The sequence below is a fragment of the Eriocheir sinensis genome, chromosome 19 (assembly GCF_024679095.1).
Source record: "Eriocheir sinensis breed Jianghai 21 chromosome 19, ASM2467909v1, whole genome shotgun sequence".
NCBI classification, from domain to species: domain Eukaryota; kingdom Metazoa; phylum Arthropoda; class Malacostraca; order Decapoda; family Varunidae; genus Eriocheir; species Eriocheir sinensis.
In genome coordinates, this window is record NC_066527.1 from 15,390,011 (window position 1) to 15,412,943 (window position 22,933).

The 22,933-nt window shown below is 50.7% G+C and overlaps 1 protein-coding gene across 6 annotated transcripts in view; it reads right to left on the reverse strand.

Annotated features, from left to right (window-relative positions):
• The window catches only part of LOC127000768 (acetylcholinesterase-like), a 55,600-nt gene that overhangs the window by 27,864 nt on the left and 4,803 nt on the right, over positions 1–22,933 (reverse strand). Inside the window, exons 1-11 of one of the 6 annotated variants that reach the window (XM_050864804.1) lie at positions 7,223–7,436; positions 6,402–6,554; positions 5,851–6,001; positions 5,572–5,757; positions 5,264–5,475; positions 4,960–5,110; positions 4,316–4,494; positions 3,192–3,357; positions 1,701–1,830; positions 1,328–1,442; positions 593–1,055 (exon numbers count right to left, since the gene is read on the reverse strand). The exons of 1 other annotated variant lie outside the window; for it this stretch is intronic. In XM_050864804.1, coding sequence (XP_050720761.1) covers positions 933–1,055; positions 1,328–1,442; positions 1,701–1,830; positions 3,192–3,357; positions 4,316–4,494; positions 4,960–5,110; positions 5,264–5,475; positions 5,572–5,757; positions 5,851–6,001; positions 6,402–6,554; positions 7,223–7,399 — 1,743 coding nt within the window. In that variant the 5' untranslated portion in view covers positions 7,400–7,436 and the 3' untranslated portion in view covers positions 593–932. Of the gene's footprint in view, positions 1–592; positions 1,056–1,327; positions 1,443–1,700; positions 1,831–3,191; positions 3,358–4,315; positions 4,495–4,959; positions 5,111–5,263; positions 5,476–5,571; positions 5,758–5,850; positions 6,002–6,401; positions 6,555–7,222; positions 7,437–7,764; positions 8,898–10,003; positions 10,507–10,711; positions 10,827–12,809; positions 12,940–13,762; positions 13,926–14,437; positions 14,617–22,933 lie in introns of those variants that run through there. 4 more of the 6 variants (XM_050864799.1, XM_050864798.1, XM_050864800.1 and 1 more) reach the window with 4 other exon arrangements.

The window sequence follows — 22,933 nt, forward strand, 5'->3', positions numbered from 1 at the left end:
ATATATATATATATATATATATATATATATATATATATATATATATTTTTTTTTTTTACAGCTAAGGAGACAGCTCAAGGGCGCAAAGAAAAAAGAAAAAAACCTGCTACTCACTGCTCCTGAACAGAGGTTAAAGTGTCCAAAATCAGAGGTTAATTGGGAGGAGAGGTGTCCTGATACCTCCTGAAAGAGTTCAAGTCGTAGGCAGGAGGAATATATATATATATATATATATATATATATATATATATATATATATATATATATATATATATATATATATATATATATATATATATATATATATATATATATATATATATATATATATATATATATATATATATATATATATATATATATATATATATATATATATATATATATATATATATATATATATATATATATATATATATATATATATATATATATATATATATATATATATATATATATATATATATATATATATATATATATATATATATATATATATATATATATATATATATATATATATAAATGTGATAGGTAAGAATTTAAATTTCACATCACAGCTGTGAGGAGAAAAAGTTGGCTCACCACTATCATCATTATTATTATTTATTCACCAAAACTACACACTAGCAGGACGAGTTTTCGTAATCAGCTCTCCTCAGTGTGTCGATCTTTTCCTCTTCCCTTCCTTATTTTGTTCTAACGTCATCTTACTATTCCTTTCTTTTCCTCTCTCCTTTCTTTTCTCGACTTGACTCACTTCCATTCATTATTTCCCTCCAATCCCTTATTTTTCTAGTCAAACTTTTCCTTCTTTTCTCGCTCTCCCTACACCAGTTCTCTTCAATATCAATTAATATAAATAAATATATATGTAACAAGAGACATGTTTTCATATACTTTTCCCAAGCTTGCGCTCCCCGAGTCCCCCCCTAGGCGTGGCAGTGTCCCCGGTAGTCCGCTCCCCCCCTGGGCGCCACACTCGGGGCCGCAAATTTCTCCGGGAACAGCATCTTGTTGATCCTCGTGGGCAGGTCAGCGAAGAAAGCGCGATTCTGAGGAGCCAACGGGTCAGGCAGGTTAGTTTGTGCGTTTGTTTGTGCTTGTGTTTGTTTGTCTATCTATCTGTTTATTTATCTGTCTGTCTCTGCTTTCAACCACTTATCTAGGTATCTGGTTATCAATTTATACTTTATCTCCTAATTTATCCGCCTACTCATCTGTCTATTCATTCTGCTTATCTAGCTATCCAGCCTACTACAACTACTACTACTACTACTACTCCTACTACTACTACTATTACTACTACTACTAGTACTTTACTCACCTCAGTGCGCGGGTCGGGTCTCATCTTGGCAGTCGGGGTCAGGCTCAGGTAGTGAAGGTTTGTCGGGGTCACGGGCGCCCAACGGAAGCCCAGGGAGAGGTCGGGAGTGGGGTTCCTGGGAGGTGGGAGGGGGGGTTGTTACTCTCTCTCTCTCTCTCTCTCTCTCTCTCTCTCTCTCTCTCTCTCTCTCTCTCTCTCTCTCTCTCTCTTTTATTATGTACCTACTCCTCCTTTCACATTCTTTCTCTAATCACACTTCTTCCCTCTCCTCCCACTTTTACCAACTATTTTTTTTTTTTTATAGTCTGGACCATAGGGTCAGTGTGGTCTGAGTAGCTTTGTAAATCTATGTAAATCTTTTTCTCCCGCTCACCCCGTCGCCGCGAAGGTCGTCCACAGCCTCAGCATCACCTCGCTCAGGAACTTGTCGTCGGTTCGCTCGAGAGGAAGGCCGCCGAACATGTTATCGGACAGGTACGGAAGGTCCCCCCCGTGGCTCACCCCTGGAGGACGCAGGTGAGGGGCGGGTTAGTGCAAGGGGTGTTGATGGCAGGTAAATTGACAGGTGAATAACAGGGAAATAGCAGGTTAGTTGACAGGTATGTAGAAGGTTAATGGAGGGGTTGCTGATAGCAGGTAAACTGACAGGTTAATTGGGAGGAATAAAGCAGGTAAATTGGCAGGTAAATAGCAGGTTAATTGACAAGGAAAAAGCAGGTTAATCGAGATGGAAATAACAGGTATACTGGCAGGTAAATAGCAGGTTAATTGACAGGTAAAGCGACAGGTTAATTGATAGGTAAATAGCTGGTTAAATAGCAGGTGCATTGGCAGGTAAATAGCAGGTTAATTGACAGGTAGTGACAGGATAATTGAGAGGAATAAGCAACGGAATAACGCAATTCTAAACTACTATGCGTTTCAGGCGACATGAAACACAGTTTTTCGAATATGACATTTTAACAAAGCGTCGGACAAGAAGGGTATTTTGGAAGACGATGATTGAGACCCCGACCTAATTGGCAAAAATAGGCTTGGGTGCCAAATGTGGATGATTACGACACTTGTAGGAGTAACTTTAAGGTAAACTTCACTAAAATATACAGGCACGGGTAGCGAGGCTACGTGCCGTCATCACGCCTCTCCTTCGTGACGTCAATGTGACGTTTTACTATGTAGTAGTAGTAATCACTGACTCAACTGGTAGTTCTCTCTCTCTCTCTCTCTCTCTCTCTCACACACACACACACACACACACACACAGCAACAATAGTTCAGCCACTGCAGTATGTTATATACTTACAGCATGTTGTTCCAAAGACCGTATTTTCCATGCAAAGGATAAGTAATTTCCTGCGAGTTACACTTTTTCGCAAATATATAATAATTTCAAATGAGCATTATCCCTATGTTTCGGGCTGGACTAGTGTGTGTGTGTGTGTGTGTGTGTGTGTGTGTGAGAGAGAGAGAGAGAGAGAGAGAGAGAGAGAGAGAGAGAGAGAGAGAAAACAATCATTTGAGTCAGTGATTACTACTACTTCATAGTAAAACGTCACTTTGACGTCACGACTTGAACGAGAGGCGGTGCATACGTGATGACGGCACGTAGCCTCGCTACCCGTGCCTGTATATTTTAGTGAAGTTTACCTTAAAGTTACTCCTACAAGTGCCGTAATCATCCCCATTTGGCACCTAAGCCTATTTTTGCCAATTAGGTTGGGGTCTCAATCACCGTCTTCCAAAATATCATCCTTGTCCGACGCTTTGTTAAAATGTTATATTCGAAAAACTGTGTTTCATGGCGCCTGAAACGCATAGTAAACTAACCAAGCCAAACCAATTTCTTAAGTATGTTCACACTCACACTTCATATCAAGCGTCATGTTCGTCATTATCGTATTTTCCACGAAGTCGTTCGGGCCGAGGTGGTCCATCTGGTACATGTAGACGCCGTGCCCGAAGGCGGCGTCGCGGGCGTGGAACTGCGAGGTGAGGTCGTGAGAGAGAGCGAAGTAGGTGTCCCCGAACATCTGTGAAGAGAATGATCAATCAGAGAGGGTGTGAGGGCAACTACCAACTTAGCAGGCGAACGACCGGGGCACTCCTGACACCCGCCCGCATCTTGCCGTTCGACGCCGCGAACAATCACCGAGGCGTCGCAACGACCTGCTACACTCCCGCTGCCCGTTCGCATGAAGCCGCTCGACGCCTCATTCTTACGAACCACCGAGGCTTCTCAACCCGCTATGGGAGGCGACTTGGTGGGCGGCCAGCGCCTTCCTCATCAGACAGCGGCTGAGCCTCGCTCTGAACACTTGATTCTACACCGGCTCCAGCCCTGCTCTCACTCGGGTTTCCTTAGAACCGTGGTGTGGTTCTGGGTGCCTCACCTCTCTCCTCTCCACGCATTGGACTCCCGTTACTGCCGTGAACCTGACGCCCCTTCTCCTGCGCCTCCCACGTCTACACCACTTCAAGGACGAAGTTGTGCTGCCTCGTCATTGCCACAGAGGACGGGACGCCCAGAAGAGGAAGAAGCCGTGCAAAAGATCATTGCTGAGTCCGGGGTGCTGAAGCCTTCGTGTTGGAGACTTCAGTTTTGTGAGGCTGTTGTGGGTTTTCTACTTTATTTAAAGTAAATTGGTGTCTAACATTTATCTTGTTCGTTGTTATCCCCTTCCGATTACAGCACCCAACTCTGGAACCTTGACAGAGGGGGAAGGAAGGATATAGCTCGGGGTGGTTGAGGTAATGTCGTGAGAAAGAGAAAAGAAGTCCCTGAATATCAGTGGAAAGGATGAATCAGAAAGAGGGAAGGCAGGACACAGCTTGGGGTGGTTGAAGTATTGTCGTGAGAAAGAGAAAAGAAGTCCCTGAATATCAGTGGAAAGGATTAATCAGAAGGAAGGACACAGCTCGGGGTGGTTGAGGGCGTTGTTACTCATCCTAGGTCTTCCCCAAACGTCCCTGAAAGCCTCATCCCCTCACCTCAATCCAGCGGTCAACGTTGCTCTCCGTCAAGGTGAGGTTCCCGGCGCCCAGGTAGTGAAAGAAGATCCTCCGCGCCAGGAAAAAGGGCTCCTCGTCCTGGTCCGTGCCCACCGAGATCGCAGCGAACCTCGGCAACTCGGACAACAGCTGCTCCCCCGCCGGTGTTGCTAGGGCCACTGAGGGGAGAGTGAGGAGGGGAAGATGGTATAGTGGTGGTGGTGGTGGTGGTGGTGAGGGAGGGGAAAGAGGAGAATTAGAAGTGGATGGTAGTGGTGATGGTAGTGATGAGGTGGTGGAGTGTAAGGAGAAGAGGGAAGAAGAAGGAAAAGGAGAAGAAGAGAGGAAAGACGGGTATACTCCATCAACACCCCCCGCTTCACCGTATGTAGTGTCCCCCATTTTTCCCCCATAATGCCCTTTTCTGATGCCCCTCTCTCCTTTCCCCTCATCCTCTCTCCTTCCTCTCCCCTTTCCATTAATACAACACGTTTCACAGCCTCATGATATCCTATTATGTTTCTCTCATTCCCCTTACCCTTTCCTTCTCCTCCCCTCTTTCTCCCCTCCCCCCTCCTCTTTCCGCTCCTCCTACTATTTCCTCCCCTTTCCTCCTTCCCCTTCCTCACCCCCTCTCCACTTACTCAGCCCGAAGTAGGCCCCCTCGTCCCGGCACACCCCCGAGATGACGTCCACCTTGTTGTATCGCCCATCCCGCACCAGGTTGGCGGGGTTGTCGGGCAGGTAGTCACCGTCCACGCGCGGCGCCATGTAGAACGGGAAGTTGTTCCACGTCTGTTGGGAGTGGAGCGGAGTGGAGTTTCTTGTTGCTGTTTTTGTTTTTTGTCCTTGAGTTGCCTTCTTTGCTGTAAATATCAAACGGCCCCCCGCACCACCTACACCCCCCACCCACACTCACACCCACACTCACCTCCCACCCACACCCACCTCGCCCTGCACACTAGTCATCACGAGGTCGCTTGCAGGGACGTTCTGGAGACACCTGAGGAGCGCCACGCTGTCCAGCCGACCGTCCACCTCCACACCTGCGCACTCCACCTGGCGGCCCACACCTGCTGCCACGCGCTTGGGGTCATTCATCCGGACTGCCCAGGGACTCAGTGCGTTGCCCGACTGCATGATGGCGCGGTGGAAGAGTCCTGAAGGTGCGGGAGTGAGAGAAGGAGAGAATAAGTAACGAAACCAGAGAGAAAGACAAAAAGTAAGAATGAAAGAGACACCTCTCCTCCACTAACCTTCAGCTTTGGGCGTCAGCATCTGGAAGTGGACGGAGGCGCCCCCGGCACTCTGGCCGTAGATCGTCACACGCTCGGGGTCGCCGCCGAAGCTCCTGATGTTCTCCTGCACCCAGCGGAGCGCCAGTGTCTGATCCTTGAGCCCCATGTTGCCGGGAATTACATCGTCCCCGGTGTAGAGGAAGCCTGTGAAGGAGGTGGTGGTATGGGCGTGGGGAAGGTAGGAAGGGGAGAACATGGGAACCTAACACCAGCGCGCTAATAGACACAGAAACTTACCTAGCGTCCCCAGGCGGTACTGCGGCGCCACCAGCACCACGTCCTTCGTCAGCAGCGGCAGCGGGGAGCCTCCAAGAAAGTCAGGCCCCCCCATGAAGAAGCCGCCGCCGTGGAGGAAGACCATCACGGGCAGCGGCTCGTCTCCACACAGCTGGCAAAGAGCAGGAAGGAGTCGGAGCGTAAAAGGTAAGGCCTCAATGGTTCCTCATCTTCATCTCCCTAGATCACTTTTCCTTCCTTGTTTAAGAACATAAGAACGTAAGGAGTCTGCAAGAGGCCGGTAAGCCTGTACAAGGCAGCTCCTGTGATCCTAACCCCACCTAACATCACTGTTCATTACTTTATCCTATCTATTTTTAAATGTGACTATTGTATTGGCACTCACAACATGACTGCCAAGCCTGTTCCACTCATCTACCACTCTGTTGGTAAACCAATCTTTGCCTACGCCACCCTTGCCTCCTGTTTCACCATCTCTTCCTACTTTACCTCCCTGCCTCACCCTCCCCACCCTGCCTCACCTTTCCCAGCTGCCTCGTCACCTGGCTCACCTGTGGAGTGTAGACGTGCAGGTAGAGGCAGTCCTCCTCGCCCACCACCTTCCTCTCCCCGCTCATCATCAGGTTCTTGAAATCGACCTGAGGACATTGGGGTGGCGTGAAGCTCTCCCTGACGCCCTCCCACGGCTCTGAAGGCACCGGGTCCTGGAAAATCAAGGCACACTGTAGCTGCGCGTGGCCTCTGTGCTCATCTCTGTCTCAGTGCAAGTTGTAGAGATATAAGGCAAAGAAAAATGAGGATGAAGGCTCTGGGTCCTAAAGAACACACACACACACACACACACACACACACACACACACACACACACACACACACACACACACACACACACACACACACACACACACACACACACACACACTCCGGTAGCTCAATCGGTTAGAGCGCCGCGCTGCAAGGCTTCACGGCCAAACAGGCGGCGGCTCCAGCCCCACTCAGGCCGGATTCTGTCCGTTGACTAGGAGTGGCTACTGTCCCCTCTTGAGCAAGGGTGATGGGGGGTGTGGTGTGTGAGGTCCTGGCAGTACAGAGATCAACAATAATGAGCACTTGCTCACGTCGTGAGGGTACCTGCTGGCGAAAGCGAGTCCAACTCGTGATCTGGCCGTGGTGAATTACACACACACACACACACACACACACACACAGCTAAGTAAACATAAAAAGATGAGATAATACAAAAAAAAGTGGAAGAAAAAGATAAAAAAGTAAAAAAAGTGGAAGAAAAAGATAAAAAAGTAAAAAAAATGGAGCAAAAAAAGAAAAAAATGGAAGAAAAAAAAAAAAAAAAAACGACAAGCTCTTCCCTTACCTTGAACCTGAGGGCGCCGACGGGAGGCTTGGCGAACGGAATCCCTCTGAAGGAGAACACTTTCCGCTCGCCGCCCGCCTCCAGCGTCTCCCCCTTGAAGACCCCGCCGCTGAGGGTCACCTGCACGCCGCCCGCCCCCGCCCCCGCCACCAACCCCAGCAGGAGCAGCCTCAGCATCGTGTGCAAGACGTGTGTGGGAGTGACTGAATCGTGACAGCGGTGAGCGGTTTGCACCCTTTATATCTACGCACGGCTGGGATGAACGTGATTACCAGCTTATCATTCTTATCATATCGTATTTTTCGGTCAAGGAACACTCACTTGAAGACTGAACTGATAGAAGCATAAACAATAATGTTCTTGGTAACAGCACGGAGATATGAAAATGACACAGAGAGACCAGATGGTTTGAGGCTACTGAGCGCATGACAACTCAACCTTTCAAGGAACACACACATAGACGAACATAAAGAATGAACTAATAGATTGATTGATTGATGGTTTATTGTTGCAAGAGTACACAGCAAGGGAGAAGGATGGAACATGCCATCTCTATTCCCAGGCGATACATAGTGTGATTTTCAGTAATACAAGAAACATGTACACTATTCGTATTACTCTGCAGTGGAGGAAATGACAAGATTCGTAATATGATAATATAAATTAGGAAAAGCATAAAAAAATGGTGTTCTTGGTGACAGCACGCGGGGATGAAATTGACACTGAGGGAGAAATAGACAGGAGGCGATTGACAGCAAGAAGAGGAAGTCAATACCGAAAGATCTAACGACGGGGCTCAGTTGACAGCACAGAGAGGAGATAAAACGGTAGGACGGAATTGACAACAGAGAGAGGAGACTAAAAAGGACAGGAAGGGTATTAAAAGGGACCGTATTCTCAAACATTTCGGGGCTCAAACACTCACATAGAACAAGACTTTCGTATAGGTTGTGGGCATTCTATGAGTAGTTTTACGAGCTTAGGGATAGCTTGATAAGGCTTCTACCAGCGTTGCCAAGTTATCGTACTCATCGCATTGCATTTTCGTAGTTTCTGACCAATAACTATAGCAGAAAACACTAAAAACATCAATAAATAACAGTTTTAACGCTAACTTTAATTTTCTGCCGTTATTTGTGTAGTTACGACAGTCTTGGAGCCTAAATATGATAAATGCAATGTTCAGAGTACGACAATTTGGCAACGCTGGCTTCTACACTGTGAACATGAGAAACTCCTATGAGAAGCCGACTAATCTCCTTCTTGGCCTTTGGAAATAGTTGATGTGAGAGGCGGAGGCGTCTAAGAATGCCGACTCAGGACAGAGCGGAAAATAACACCAGAAGACCAACTGCCATGAGACAATTGTACTCTTAACAACCCAACCCTTCACGGCACACACACTGGACGAACACAAACGCCGAACTGGTACAAACACAAAAGGTAACGTTCTTGGTGCCAGCACGGGGAGGACATTGTACAGTGTTTGGTGTTGCTGTACCCTCTGCGGCTAGAAAGATGAAGAAACACACCGGAATGATCTCTGTGTATCGGGTGACGAGGAGAAACCTTATGGCCATGTTGCAGTGTGCTGAAGGTAGAGTTTGGGGCACACGCTGAAGCTGCACGTGGCCTCGGTGCTCATCTCCGTCACACCGGCCTGGGGGAACTGGACCTGTTCATCGACGAAGAGTAAAAGCATAATTACTGTCACACATCACGGCAGCCACTTTAAATAAAAATTCGCAGCGCCACTAACGGGCTGGGGTCGTCCAAGAGGCCCCTTAAGGGAACCTATCGGCGCTTTATACAGCACCTGAAAAACAGTGTTGATCCCTGACCTATCTAACAGAGTACCAACTGACGTCCATCTCAGTGTTGGATAAAGTGACCTTGATCTTGTGCCGGCAGAGGCTCGGGATCACGATGAGGAGGCGTTATTTTGTGTGTGTTGAGTGTCATGATGATAACAACGAGCATACCCTTGCACTGACCCTTTGCTGAACTCATGAAAATACTGACCCTTTGCAGAACCCATGAAAAATGCTTACCCTTGCTCTGAACCATTGCAGAACCCATGAAAATACTAACCCTTTGCAGAACCCATGAAAAATGCTTACCCTTGCACTGACCCTTTGCTGAACCCATGAAAATACTGACCCTTTGCAGAATCCATGCAAAATGCTTACCCTTGCACTGAACCTTTGCAAAACCCACGAAAAACACTTACCCTTGCACTGAACCTTTGCAGAACCCACGAAAAACACTTACACTCGCACTGAACCTTTGCAGAACCCATGAAAAACACTTACATTCGCACTGAACCTTTGCAGAACCCATGAAAAACACTTACACTTGCACCGAACATTTGCAGAACCCACGAAAAACACTGAGCCTTTGCAGAACTAGAAGAAATGACGGGCTGAGTGTCTGACTGATCGACTGAACGCCTCTCCCTCCCTCCCTTCTTCGCCCAGTTCGAAGCAGTATCTCGGAACATGAAGGATTCGGTTATTGTTGTTATGTGGGAATTTGCAGGGTACTAGTCACGCCAGATAAATGTAGACTACTTGCAGACAGACTTACAGACGGGGTAGGCTTTCGTGTTATAATTTGTGAAGAATATTTAACGTTCTAAAAAAACGAAGATCAGGAGTCTGGTGGGGAACCAATTGAGTTAAAGAAAAAAATCTTCGTACAAAAAAAAAAAAAAAACGTGTAACATGAGAAATTAAATTATACATCACAAACAAGAGGTTAGGAAAAAAAAGTTGCTTCACCACTAGTATTATTATTCATTTTTATTTATTCAAGGAAGAACTACACTTTTAGAAGGACAAGTTTTCATAATCAGTTCTCCTCAGTGTGTCATTCTTTCCTCTTCCCTTCCTTCACTTTGTTCTGACTTCATCTAACTATCATTTTCTTTTCTTCTCTCCTTTCTCTTCTGTCTCTTCTCTACCTCGACTTGACTCATTTCCATTCATTATTTCCCTCCCTTCCTTTATTTTCTTCATATCAGTTTTTCCTTCTTTTCTCGCTCTCCCAACACCAGTTCTCCTCAATATCAATTAATACAAAGAAATATATATAACAAGATACATGTTTTCATATGCTTTTCCTACCCTTTGCTCATCCCGTCCCCCCTGGAGCGCGGCGGCCCCCTAGGCGTGGCAGTCCGGGGCGTCCGCTCCCCCCCTGGGCGCCACACTCGGGGCCGCAAACTTCTCCGGGAACAGCATCTTGTTGACCCTCGTGGGCAGGTCAGTGTAGAAGGCGCGATTCTGAGGGGCCAACGGGTCAGGCAGGTTTGTTTGTGCGTTTGTTTGTGCTTGATGTCTATCTATCTGTTTATTTATCTGAGTGTTCTTTTATCTACTTATCTAGGTATCTGGTTATCAATTTATAATTATATATACTTATTTATCCTCCTACTCATCTATCTATCCGTCCTACTACTACTACTACTAATATTACTACTATACTGACCTCGGTGCGCGGGTCGGGCCTCATCATGGCAGTCGGGGTCAGGCTCAGGTAGTGAAGGTTGGTCGGGGTCACCGGCGCCCAACGGAAGCCCAGGGAGAGGTCTGGAGTGGGGTTCCTAGGGGAGAGGGGGGGAGGGTTGTTACACTCTCTCTCTCTCTCTCTCTCTCTCTCTCTCTTCTCTCTCTCTCTCTCTCTCGCTCTTATTATGTACCTACTCCTCCTTTCACATTCTTTCTCTTAATCACACTTCTTCCCTCTCCTCCCAACCTTACTAACTAAGTATGCGCCAAAATATAAGGCGCTCGATAGCGCATGACACTCATGATTGAAGTGAATGAATGAAACATAAAACATAATTGCAATCTTTTTACTTTACTTTTCATTCCTTAGGTCATCTACTTCTAGTACTTTGTTGGGTTTCCCTTTCGCCGTAAACATTCCTGGAGCCTTTTGGGAACACTGTTTGCTAGTGTTTGTAGCAAATCCTGGGGCAAAGTTGTCCACAGGTGACGCACAGCGGCCTCGAGCTCAGCTATCGTTGAAGTGTCCATTCCTCGTACTTTTCGTTTCATAATCGACCACAGGTTCTCTGTGGGGTTGAGATCAGGACTATTGCTTGGCCAGTCCTCAAAAAACGAAACTTGACAGTCACGTAGCCACTGTTTCACATCACGAGCAGTGTGGCACGGCGCTCCGTCCTGCATAGGTAGGCGGCGGCTGAGTGGTAGCGTGCTGGGCCCACATTCACCACGTGATGGACGACACGAGTTCGAATCCCCACGCTACCACCTCGGATTTTTCAGTCACCGCCGAGTGGCTTAAAACTACCCACATGCTGTCCTAAAGACCACCCATCAACCCGGACTATAGAGGAAACCGTCCAAGAATTAAGAACGAGTTCCGGGGGGCAGCATGAGCCAAGAGAAAATGGCGCCCCTATAAACACTTGCCTGCGCCATGACGGGCTGGGGCCGAATACCATCCAGGCCCCTCAAGCAAGCCTACCTACAAAAAAAAAAAAAAAAAAAAAAAAAAATCTGCCGCGCATTTTTCAAATGAGCTGGGCAAATAGTCGCACAAAAGTTCTAAGTACTTCTCCTTGTTCATTCTCACACCTTTAGGTAGCACTACCAACTCCCCCACTCCATGGAAGGAGAGGCAGGCCCACACCATGATGGGTGGTGGGTGCCTGGAAGTGGAGACAATGTACTGGGGCAACAGTGCGTTACTGCCCGGGCGGCGGCACACTCCCCTTCCACCACTGCCTGTCAGCGTGAACACTGCCTCGTCACTCCACAAAACACCCTGCCACCTCTCCTGGTCCCAGTGTTGATATGCCTTGCAAAAATTAACCCTGAGCTTCTTGTGTCTTTGTGTGAGGACTGGTCTGGTTTTCTTTTCGCACGAAACCTGCGGCACCCGATGTCGTCATGGATGCAACGCTGCACTGTTCTCAGAGACACTTGCCCTAGCAAGTTGCTGTTCATTTCCTTCACTGCCCTTGCTGTTATTGAGGGGTGGGTGTCAATTTGTCTCTTGATAACGTTGACGGTCCTTGGATTTATCATTTTGCGTCTACCAGTCTTGGGTTTGGCAGCCGGCAGGGACTTGCATTCTGTGTCACGGTACTGCTGGGTGAGGCGCTGCACACTACGGAGACAAATCCCTGTTTCTGTTGAGATTTCTTTCATGCTGTGGCCCTTGCTGAAGAGAGCAATGACTGCCCTAACATCTTCCTTAGTAGTCTGCCTCTTTGACATCCTGGCCTGGGAAGGAATCACTCAGAGCGTCCAACAAGTCGGCGAAAAAAGCAGCGAGCACTTAGTGGAGCGCGGGTCTTTAAGGTTCAAAAAAATTACTGACAGGCACTTGGCAAATAGTGATCTATGGCGGTTGAGCCAGCTGGTTGTCGTGCCTGATGAATGATAACTAACAACGTCATATGACGCGCTAAGGAAAAATGGGTTCTTATACAAGTGACCGAAGTTGGTACTCCCGCGCCTTATATTTTGGCGCATACTATATATAGTCTGGACCATAGGGTCAGTGTGGTCTGAGTAGCTGTGTAAATCTATGTAAATCTCTTTCTCTCGCTCACCCCGTCGCCGCGAAGGTCGTCCACAGCCTCAGCATCACCTCGCTCAGGAACTTGTCGTCGGTTCGCTCGAGAGGAAGGCCGCCGAACACGTTATCGGACAGGTACGGAAGGTCCTCCCCGTGGCCCACCCCTGGAGGACGCAGGTGAGGGGCGGGTTAATGGAAAGGGTTTTGATGGTAGGTAAATTGACAGGTGAATAACAGGGAAATATCAGGTTAGTTGACAGGTATGTAGAAGGTTAATGGAGGGGTTGCTGATAGCAGGTAAACTGACAGGTTAATTGAGAGCAATAAAGCAGGTAAATAGCAGGTTAATTGACAAGTAAAAGCAGGTTAATCGAAGAGGAAATAAAAGGTATATTGGCAGGTAAATAGCAGGTTAATTGACAGGTAAAGCAACAGATTAATTGGTAGGTAAATAGCTGGTTAAATAGCAGGTGTATTGGTAGGTAAATAGCAGGTTAATTGACAGGTAGTGACAGGATAACTGAGAGGAATAAGCAACGGAATAACGCAATTCTAAACTAAACTAACCCAGCCAAACCAATTTCCTAAGTATAAGGGTAGGCGGTGGCGTAGGTGGTAGCATACTGGGCCCACATTCACCGCGTGATGGACGACGCGGGTTCGAATCCCCACGCTACCGCTCGGATTTTTCAGTCACCGCCGAGTGGCTTAAAACTACCCACATGCTATCCTGAAGACCACCCATCAACCCGGACTGTAGAGGAAGCCGTCCAAGCGAATCAAGAACGAGTTCCGGGGGGCAGCATGAGCCAATGCAAGATGGCGCCACTATAAACACTCGCCTGCGCCAGAACGGGCTGGGCCGACCATCAGGCCCCACCTGGAAGAAGCCTTGGGCCGACCATCAGGCCCCACCGGGAAGATGCCTACCGGCGCAATAGGCAATCAACGTAAAAAAATAAAAAAATAAAAAATGTTCACACTCACACTTCATATCAAGCGTCATGTTCGTCATTATCTTTCTCACGATGCTCTTCAGGCCGAGGTGGTCCATCTGGTACATGTAGACGCCGTGCCCGAAGGCGGCGTCGCGGGCGTGGAACTGCGAGGCGAGGTCGTGAGAGAGAGCGAAGTAGGTGTCCCCGATCATCTGTGGAGAGAATAATCAATCAGAGAGGGAGAAGGAAAGATATAGCTCGGGATGGTTGAGGTTAGGTCGTGAGAAATAGCGAAGAAGAAATCCCAAAACATCAGTGGAAAGGATGAATCAGAAAGAGGGAAGGAAGGACACAGCTCGGGGTGGTTGAAGTAATGTCGTGAGAAAGAGAAAAGAAGAAGTCCCTGAATATCAGTGGAAAGGATTAATCAGAAAGAAGGAAGGAAGGACACAGCTCGGGGTGGTTGATGTTAAGTCGTGAGAAATAGCGAAGAAGAAATCCCTAATCATCAGTGGAAAGGATTAATCAGAAAGAAAGAAGGAAGGACACAGCTCGGGGTGGTTGATGTTAGGTCGTGAGATATCGCGAAGAAGAAATCCCTAATCATCAGTGGAAAGGATTAATCAGAAAGAAGGAAGAAAGGGTACAGCTCGGGGTGGTTGAGGGCGTTGTGTTACTCATCCTAGGTCTTCCCCAAACGTCCCTGAAAACCTCATCTCCTCACCTCAATCCAGCGGTCAACGTTGCTCTCCGTCATGGTGAGGTTCCCGGCGCCCAGGTAGTGGAAGAAGATCCTCCGCGCCAGGAAAAAGGGCTCCTCGTCCTGGTCCGTGCCCACCGAGAAGGCAGCGAGCCTCGGCAACTCAGACAACAATTGCTCCCCCACCGGCGTTGTTAGGGCCACTGAAGGGAAAGTGAGGAGGGGAAGATGGTAGTGGTGGTGGTGGTGAGGGAGAGGGAAGAGGAGAAAGGAGAATTAGGAGTGGATGGTAGTGGTGATGGTAGTGATGAGGTGGTGGAAAGTGTAAGGAGAGGAGGGAGGAAGAAAAAGAAGAAGAAAGAAAAGGAAAAGAAGAAGGAGAAGAAGAGAGGAAAGAGACAGGTAAACTCCATCAGCACAACACTTTTCACCATCTCATAATGTTCCTTTCTGTACAAATTAGACCACAAACGTACATAGCATCCCCCATTGCCCCATAATGCCCATTTCTGATACCCCTCTCTCGGCCCACAATAAACTGTAAACAACGACGCCTCCGACAAGCGAACTGATACAATTCGTCGCGGCAAAAACAAGAGCCGCATTCCTGTTTTGTACACAAATGCACGTAGTTTAATACTCAGAAAGGACGAAATTAGGGCGTATATTGCAACAGAGAAACCAGATGTGGTAGCCATCACAGAGACTTGGGCCAACTCTGCACATCTAATAATCCGAACTGTCATTCCCTGGTTAAGAAAGCTTCCACAAAAGTCGAAAGCACAAGAAAGGAGTAGTAGTTTGCTACGTAAAAAGTACACTCCCTGCTATAAAAATAGACAAACAGGACGCAGAGAAATACGATTCCGTCTATGTGTAAATAACCACAAATAATAAGAACTCTAACACTTGCAACCGTATACAGGCCCCCAAAACAACAGGCAGCCGACGACACTTCCCAGTACGAAGAGATTCACTCTCTAACACAAAACAAGGAAGCAATAATAACTGGGAACTTTAATTCCCCTAACATTGACTTGTGACTAATGACCGGAGATCAAGAAGGTAACAGGCCTATAGAAATGGTGGAGGATTCGTTCTTTACTCAACTTGTAACTCAACCAACAAGGGAAAACAATCTCCTGAATCTGGTATAAGTAAGCGACCCCGATCTCATTCGCGACTGTGAAGTTGGTGAGAAACTTAAAGGTTGCGATCACCACTTAATCCGTTTTAATGTCAACATATGTCACAAACTCGTAGATAATCCGTCAGTGATACCAGATTAAAAAAAAGTAAATTTCAACTTAGCTCGTGAGCTGCTTCCCACTGCGATCTGGGACCAGCTTAACCACACCGACAATACAATCGACAACACTTGGAACGTCTTAAAAAATAAGCTGTTGCAGGTAGAGAAGACTGCAGTGCCTACGAAATCCAGGCAAGTAAAAGGGGCCGTAGATCCACCGTGGATGACCAGAGAAATAAAAAGGGCAGTAAACCTAAGAAAAATAAAAGGAATTTTAATCTAATGAAAGAGAATGACACGGCCGAAGCCCGCACACAGTATGCCACAACAGCCTCAAAGCTTGTATCACCCTTATTCGGAGTAGCAAACGAAACTATGAAAAACAAATAGCGCGCGAAATCAAAACTGAATCCAAGAAATTCTTCACGTACATAAGATCGAAAAAGAAAGTAAAATCCAATATTGGTCCCCTGACAAACGCGACTGGATCTGTAACCCAGGACAGCAAACACATGGCCATAATCCTCAACAGTAACTTCGCATCCGTATTCACAGCAGAGGACATAGAAACCATTCCCGAGGGCCAAGACCCGCCGAGGGGAATCACACCCCTAGAAGTTGACTCAATATGCGACCAACAGTGAAAAAAGTACTTGGACAAACTCGACACGAACAAGTCAATGGGACCTGACAACTTGTCCCCGCGGTTATTAAAAGAGCTTAAACAGCAAATACTTCAACCACTCCCTAATATATTTAACCGGTCAGTACAACTGAACAAGGTCCCAGAAGACTGGAGGATGGCGAACGCAACACCAATTTTCAAAAAAAGAAGACAGAAGCGTTGCATTAAACTACAGGCCCATAAGTTTGACATCAGTGGCAGGAAAAATACTCGAGAAGATTATTAGAGACAAACTTGCCAAGTTTCTAGAGGACAATAATGTAATCTCCGACACCCAGCATGGCTTCAGAAACAAGCTCTCCTGCTTAACAAACCTATTAGACTTCTTCCAAGGTAAATATAAGAATTGGGATGACCACATCCCCAGTGATATTATATACCTGGACTTTCAGAAAGCCTTCGACAAGATATCGCACGAGCGACTCCTTAAAAGAAACTGCACTCGGCGGGCATTGGAGCCAATTTGATCGCGTGGATAGGAGATTGGCTCACCCGCAGAAAACAACGAGAGCTACTCAACGGACAGCTTTCCGATTGGGTTCCAGTCACTAGTGGAGTGCCTCAATGGTCAGTGCTGGGAGCCATTCTCTTCATCATATATATTGTTATGAATGTGCTGTATGTGAATGATTGTATGTGTAATGTGATGAAATTGTAGCATGATGCCATGTTAGCTCAGCATGGTGCAACTCTACTTGTTGGGACAAGAGTGACAGAGGGGAGCCCGGGGCCTCCGGCCGCCGGGCAGGAAGTGCTGAGTCGGCAGTGGGGGAGTTGCGAGCGAGAGGCGCTGAGGGGAGTTGAGAGACGCGTGTCTGGGCTGAGAGAGTGTTGAGCTGCTCCGCCTGCGAGCTGTGTGCATCTGGTGTGCGTGTCTGCCGTGCCCCTGTACTGTGCCTGATTAACTAACTGTTCTGTGCCCTTGAAAGTTGCTGTACTGTGTGAGGAACCTGTCATTAAACTAGAACTTAGTGTTGAACGTGTATCCTTTGTGCCCTGCCTCGTTCCCTCCTCCTCTCGGTGTTCTGTGTGGGCCGCTGTGAGTGACCGGTGCCCGTGTGGCTGTTCTGGTGGCGATCACGCCACCTGCCTGCCCGTGGATGGTGTGTGGTAGGGGGGGGTGGCGTAACACTTGGTGTCAAAGAAGTGGGGATAAGTGAACAGTGAAGCGCGCCGAGTGTCATGGCGTCCCCCAATGGTCGCCGTGAGGGTGAGGAGACGGGCAAGGCCGAGGCTGACCCGGGTGATGCGAAGCCGAGCCAGATGGACTTGTTCGCTGCCATGCTGGCCAGTCTGAGGCAGGAATTGGATCAGAGAACAGAGAGGGCAGAACAGAGGGCAGACGAGAGGGCACGCGAGCAGGCTCAGAGGGCAGAAGAGAGGGCACGCGAGCAGGCTCAGAGGGCAGAAGAGAGGGCACGCGAGCAGGCTCAGAGGGCAGAAGAGAGGGCACGCGAGCAGGCTCAGAGGGCAGAAGAGAGGGCACGCGAGCAGGCTCAGAGGGCAGAAGAGAGGGCACGCGAGCAGGCTCAGAGGGCAGAAGAGAGGGCACGAGAGCAGGCTCAGAGGGCAGAAGAGAGGGCACGCGAGCAGGCTCAGAGGGCAGAAGAGAGGGCACGCGAGCAGGCTCAGAGGGCAGAAGAGAGGGCAGACGAGAGGGCACGCCATCTTGCCGAGGTCCTCCAGAGCTGTTTCTCGTCGCTGAAGGTGGAAACCCAGCAGTACACCGACCAGGGCTGCGACAGCGCGAGGAGTGAACGGCTGGAGGAGGTGCGGACCCAGGAAGGCGAGGTCCGAGGCCTGAGGGAGGCGGAGAGGCAGCTGCGAGAGGTGGCACCGTCGCACGCGGAGGAAGAAGGCTCAGTTCTGGCAGGAAGCGCCGGGGCGGCGGTCCTGCAGGGGCCTATCTGGGGCCCCTGGTAAGGACCTGGAGCCTGGTAGCGTCGTGGCGGAACCAGTAGCTGCCGCAGGAGGTTGGGGAGCCCCCGCCTCGTTGCCTCCCTCACCCCATCCCTCTCCTCCTTGCGAGCCGGCTCGCAGGTCACGTAGTCCGCTCTCTCTCCCATGGCAGCAGCGAGAGGTGGCAACGTGGTGCTGGGAGGAACAAGAAGCGTCACGTGTGCTGGCGACGGACGCCTGGGTGGCGGACTGGCGGGGCTCCGCGTGGGGCCCCTGGCAAGGGCCCCTGAAGCCTGGTGGCGTCGTGGAGGAGCCGGTGGAGGCTGCAGGAGGCTGGGGAGCCGTCGGAGCCGCTCCCTTCGGTCCAGCTGGTGCTGGAGTCGGACCCATTAACCCTGCATCGTTGCCTCTCTCACCGCCTCCCTCCCCGCCATGCCGGCCGGCTTGCAGCCCACGTGGTCCGCCCGCTCCTCTCTGTGGCCCCTCGGCCTCCCCGCGCTCAGGGAGGCTTAAGCCAGCGGAGCACGACGGGAAGTTGGTATGGGAGGCCCAGTTCAAGATGCCAGCTGCTGCCCAGGGCTGGGGCGAGGATGAGAAGGCGCTGCAGCTGACAACAGCGCTACGGGGCTCAGTGGACGGGCCCGGCCGCTTGGTGGGGAGCGCCGAGAGGACCTTGGGGCGGCCTGACATGCCGGCCGCTACAGGACTCCAGGACGCGCCACAGAGACTGTGTGGCGTCACGGGGCACTGCGTGCAGACCAAGGGCCCAGCGGAGGTTCGTATCGGCGTAGGCAGCGCTGTGGAGCGCCGGCCGACGGACGTCGCCGATCAAGACGAGCCGTGCGTGCTGGGCCTCGACTACCTGATGCAGGGCGAGGCCTGTGCCGACCTTGGACGGGAGCTGGAGAGGCTGCGCGGACAGGCGCCTTTGCTCTCGAAGGTCGGCTGTGCAGAGGTAGTCGCGGCGGAGCGACTGCACCTTGCCCCGGGGACGGAGGCCAGGATCCTGTGTTGCCGGTCGGACGCGATGGCAGCGGAAGGCGCGGTGGAGTCCACGGAGGGCCTGCAGCTGCCTGATGGTGTGGCAGCCGGACGGAGTCTCGAAGGAGCGGGGGAGGAGTCGGTCACGGTGTTGGTGGCTAACTCCTCCGACGAGGCTCGGAGAGTACCCGCTGGTGCCAAGCTGGGCACCTGTGAAGAGGTGGAACAACAAGAGGAGGCGTCGGGGAGCGCGGAGTCGGCCGCTGTGAGGCCGCTGCCCGACTTCCTGGAGGATTCGGCGCACCGGAGCGCCGCTCACCTGACGGAGGCGCAGACGAAGGTGCGCCTCACCCTGGCTCGGTGCGCGGACGTGTTCAGCGGGGGTGGATTGGACCTGCTGGGCTGCACGGGGTTGGTGAAGCACAACATCAGCACGGGAAATGGTGCGCCCACCAGGAGCCCGCCCCGACATGTCGTGCCAGCCAGGCGGGAGGAACTGCAGCGCGCCGTCAACGAGCTGGCGGCGCAGGAGGTGATGGAGCGGACAGACAGTCCGTGGCCCTCAGCAGTCGTCCTAGATATGAAGAAGGACGGCACGCAGCGCTTCTGTGCGGACTGCCGGGCGCTGAGGGACGAGACTGACGAGGACTCTCACCCCCTGCCGTGGACCGACGACGCGCTGACGAAGGCCTTGGAGTTCGGGGCATTGACGACGATCAGCGGCCTAGCGGCGGCCGCCTCGCCCTGCCATGACTTCCGGGGCCGGATGGCGAAGGTGAAGATGAAGGCAGCGTCGATGAAGGCGAGCCCGGAGGGTCTCCGTGGCTCGTGCGGGGGCTGTGGCAAGAGGGGGCATAGGTGCAGTCGGTGCCTGGGGGAGCGAAGGACGCGTTCCCTCGACCGGCTGAGCCCCGACGCCCTCCAGCCGCGCTGTAAGGACTGTGGCCAGTCAGGCCACCGCTTGAGTGCCTGTCCCAGGCCCAGGGACGCGGCGCGGGCGGGAAGCGCTGACGGGCTGGAGAAGGGAGCCGACTTCCAGCCGTCTCCCGCCCTCGGGCCCCGCCTTGAGTAAGCTGCCGCCGCCCGACCAGCGTGTTGCCAGTGGGAGGCTTAGCGGTTGTAGCCACGACGCGTGACAGTGGACACCGGGGGCTGAGGAGTGCTCGGCGCGGCCTGACCCGGGGTAGTGTGTGCTGTTGGAGGGGCCAGTGGAGGCTCGTATCGGCGTAGGCAGCGCTGTGGAGCGCCGGCCGATGGACGTCGCCGATCGAGACGAGCCGTGCTTGCTGGGCCTCGACTACCTGACGCAGGCCAGTAAGGCTCGTGGTGGCCTCGGACGGGAGCTGGAGAGGGTGACCGGAGAGGTGCCCTTTGCTCCCAGGAGGTTTTCGAGCATGGCTGCGTGGGGAGGTAGTCACAGCCGGGCGAGGGCACCTTGCCCCGAGGGTGGAAGCCAGGAGCCGGTGTCGACTGTCCCGAGCGTCACGTGGAGCGGATGGCGTGGAAGAGCCCACTGAGGACTGGCGGCTGGTCAACGGCATGGCTGACAGGCGGAGCCCCTTGGGGGCGCGAGAAGAGACTGTGGAGGACAGACTGATTTGTGTATTGCATGTATTTTTCTGTGTTCAATGTTCGGCCGGGTGCTCAGGCTACCGGTGGATTTGGCCACGGGGCGGCCCCCCGACGTGAGCTTGCCCACCGTCACCTCTGGCTTCGCAGCGGCACTGCAGGAAAGCCTGGCTGAGGTGCACCGACGCGTACGGGGCAAGCTCGAGGTGGCAGGCCAGGCCATGAAATGAAGGAGACATACGACCGGCGCAAAAGGGACGTGAGCCCCAGCAGCAGCGAAGGGGACATGTCAGAGGTCGACCAAGGGGCGAAGCGGCAGATGTCAGTGACGACCCTGAGCAAGTACTTGGGGCCGACGACGCGGCTCTGGGTGCCACCGCCTGCCTGCCGCCGCCCGCTTCCCAGCGGCGCCCTCGGCGAGAGAGGCGACGGCCGGGATGGTTAAGAGACTTTAGTGATGTCCCAGGGGACTGATTAGTTTGATTTATTTCATGTGTTTTGTTTGTTGAATGTTGGGGCAGCCGGGTCGACTGCCTTTTGGAGGAGGGGATAGTGTTATGAATGTGCTGTATGTGAATGATTGTATGTGTAATGTGATGAAATTGTAGCATGATGCAATGTTAGCTCAGCATGGTGCAACTCTACTTGTTGGGACAAGAGAGACAGAGGGGAGCCCGGGGCCTCCGGCCGCCGGGCAGGAAGTGCTGAGTCGGCAGTGGGGGAGTTGCGAGCGAGAGGCGCTGAGGGGAGTTGAGAGACGCGTGTCTGGGCTGAGAGAGTGTTGAGCTGCTCCGCCCGCGAGCTGTGTGCATCCGGTGTGCGTGTCTGCCGTGCCCCTGTACTGTGCCTGATTAACTAACTGTTCTGTGCCCTTGAAAGTTGCTGTACTGTGTGAGGAACCTGTCATTAAACTAGAACTTAGTGTTGAACGTGTATCCTTTGTGCCCTGCCTCGTTCCCTCCTCCTCTCAGTGTTCTGTGTGGGCCGCTGTGAGTGACCGGTGCCCGTGTGGCTGTTCTGGTGGCGATCACGCCACCTGCCTGCCGTGGATGGTGTGTGGTAGTAACAATATCAACGACCTAGAATCAGGACTGAAATCCACAATATCGAAATTTGCTGATGACACCAAGGTGGGGGGAAAGGCCCTCACAAAGACCGACTGCGAAATCATCCAGAAAGACCTCGATCACATTATCGAATGGTCGGAAAAATGGGAAATGTCCTTTAATGTTGACAAATGCAAAGTCATGCACATTGGGTCCAGAAATAGCAACCACACATACATCATGAATGAGAAACCTCTGCAAGCGATGCAGGAGGAAAAAGATCTTGGGGTCACTATCAGCAGTGACCTGAAATATGCGAATCACTGTAAAAAAAGCATATAACAAAGCCAACACTATGCACGGGTTCAGAGCGAGGAACTTCGAGTGTAAAACGCCAGACGTGATGCTATCCTTGTAAATTCCATGGTAAGACCGCACTTCGAGTATGCAGTGCAGTTCTGGTCTCCTAATTACAGAAATGACATTGATTTACTGGAAACGATTCAACGACGCGCCACGAAAATGATTCCAACCTTAAGGGCCTAACCGTACGAGGAACGACTCGAGCGACTCAATCTCTTTACATTGGATAAAAAACGCCTACTAGGGGATATGATTCAAGTCTTCAAGTACCTGAAAAAGTTCAGTAAAGTCGATTACTCCAAATTCTTTGAACTGCAAACCAACTCAAGAACTAGAAATAACGGTTTACCCATTCAGTCGAGTCGATGTAACACAGACATTGGAAGGAGTTTCTTTTCAAACCGAGTCATCCGCCACTGGAATAATCTTCCCTCAGAAGTAGTAAATGCGAATACCATCAGCTCCTTCAAAAATCGAATCGACCGTCACTTTGCTGCGTCGGGAATAAACTGAATATCGAGGTGCTTTCATCTGCTCCTCAACATCGAGGTGCTTTCCTCTGCTCCCCGGGCTCTAACTAAGTGGCTGATGAGCAGATTAAATCACCAAAGCGGGCAACCTCGTAATAAGCCAATAGGCTTTCTGTTGCCTGCATTTCCATGCTTCCCCTCCCTCTCTAATCCCCCTCTCCCCTTTCCATCAATACAACACCTTTCACAACCTCGATC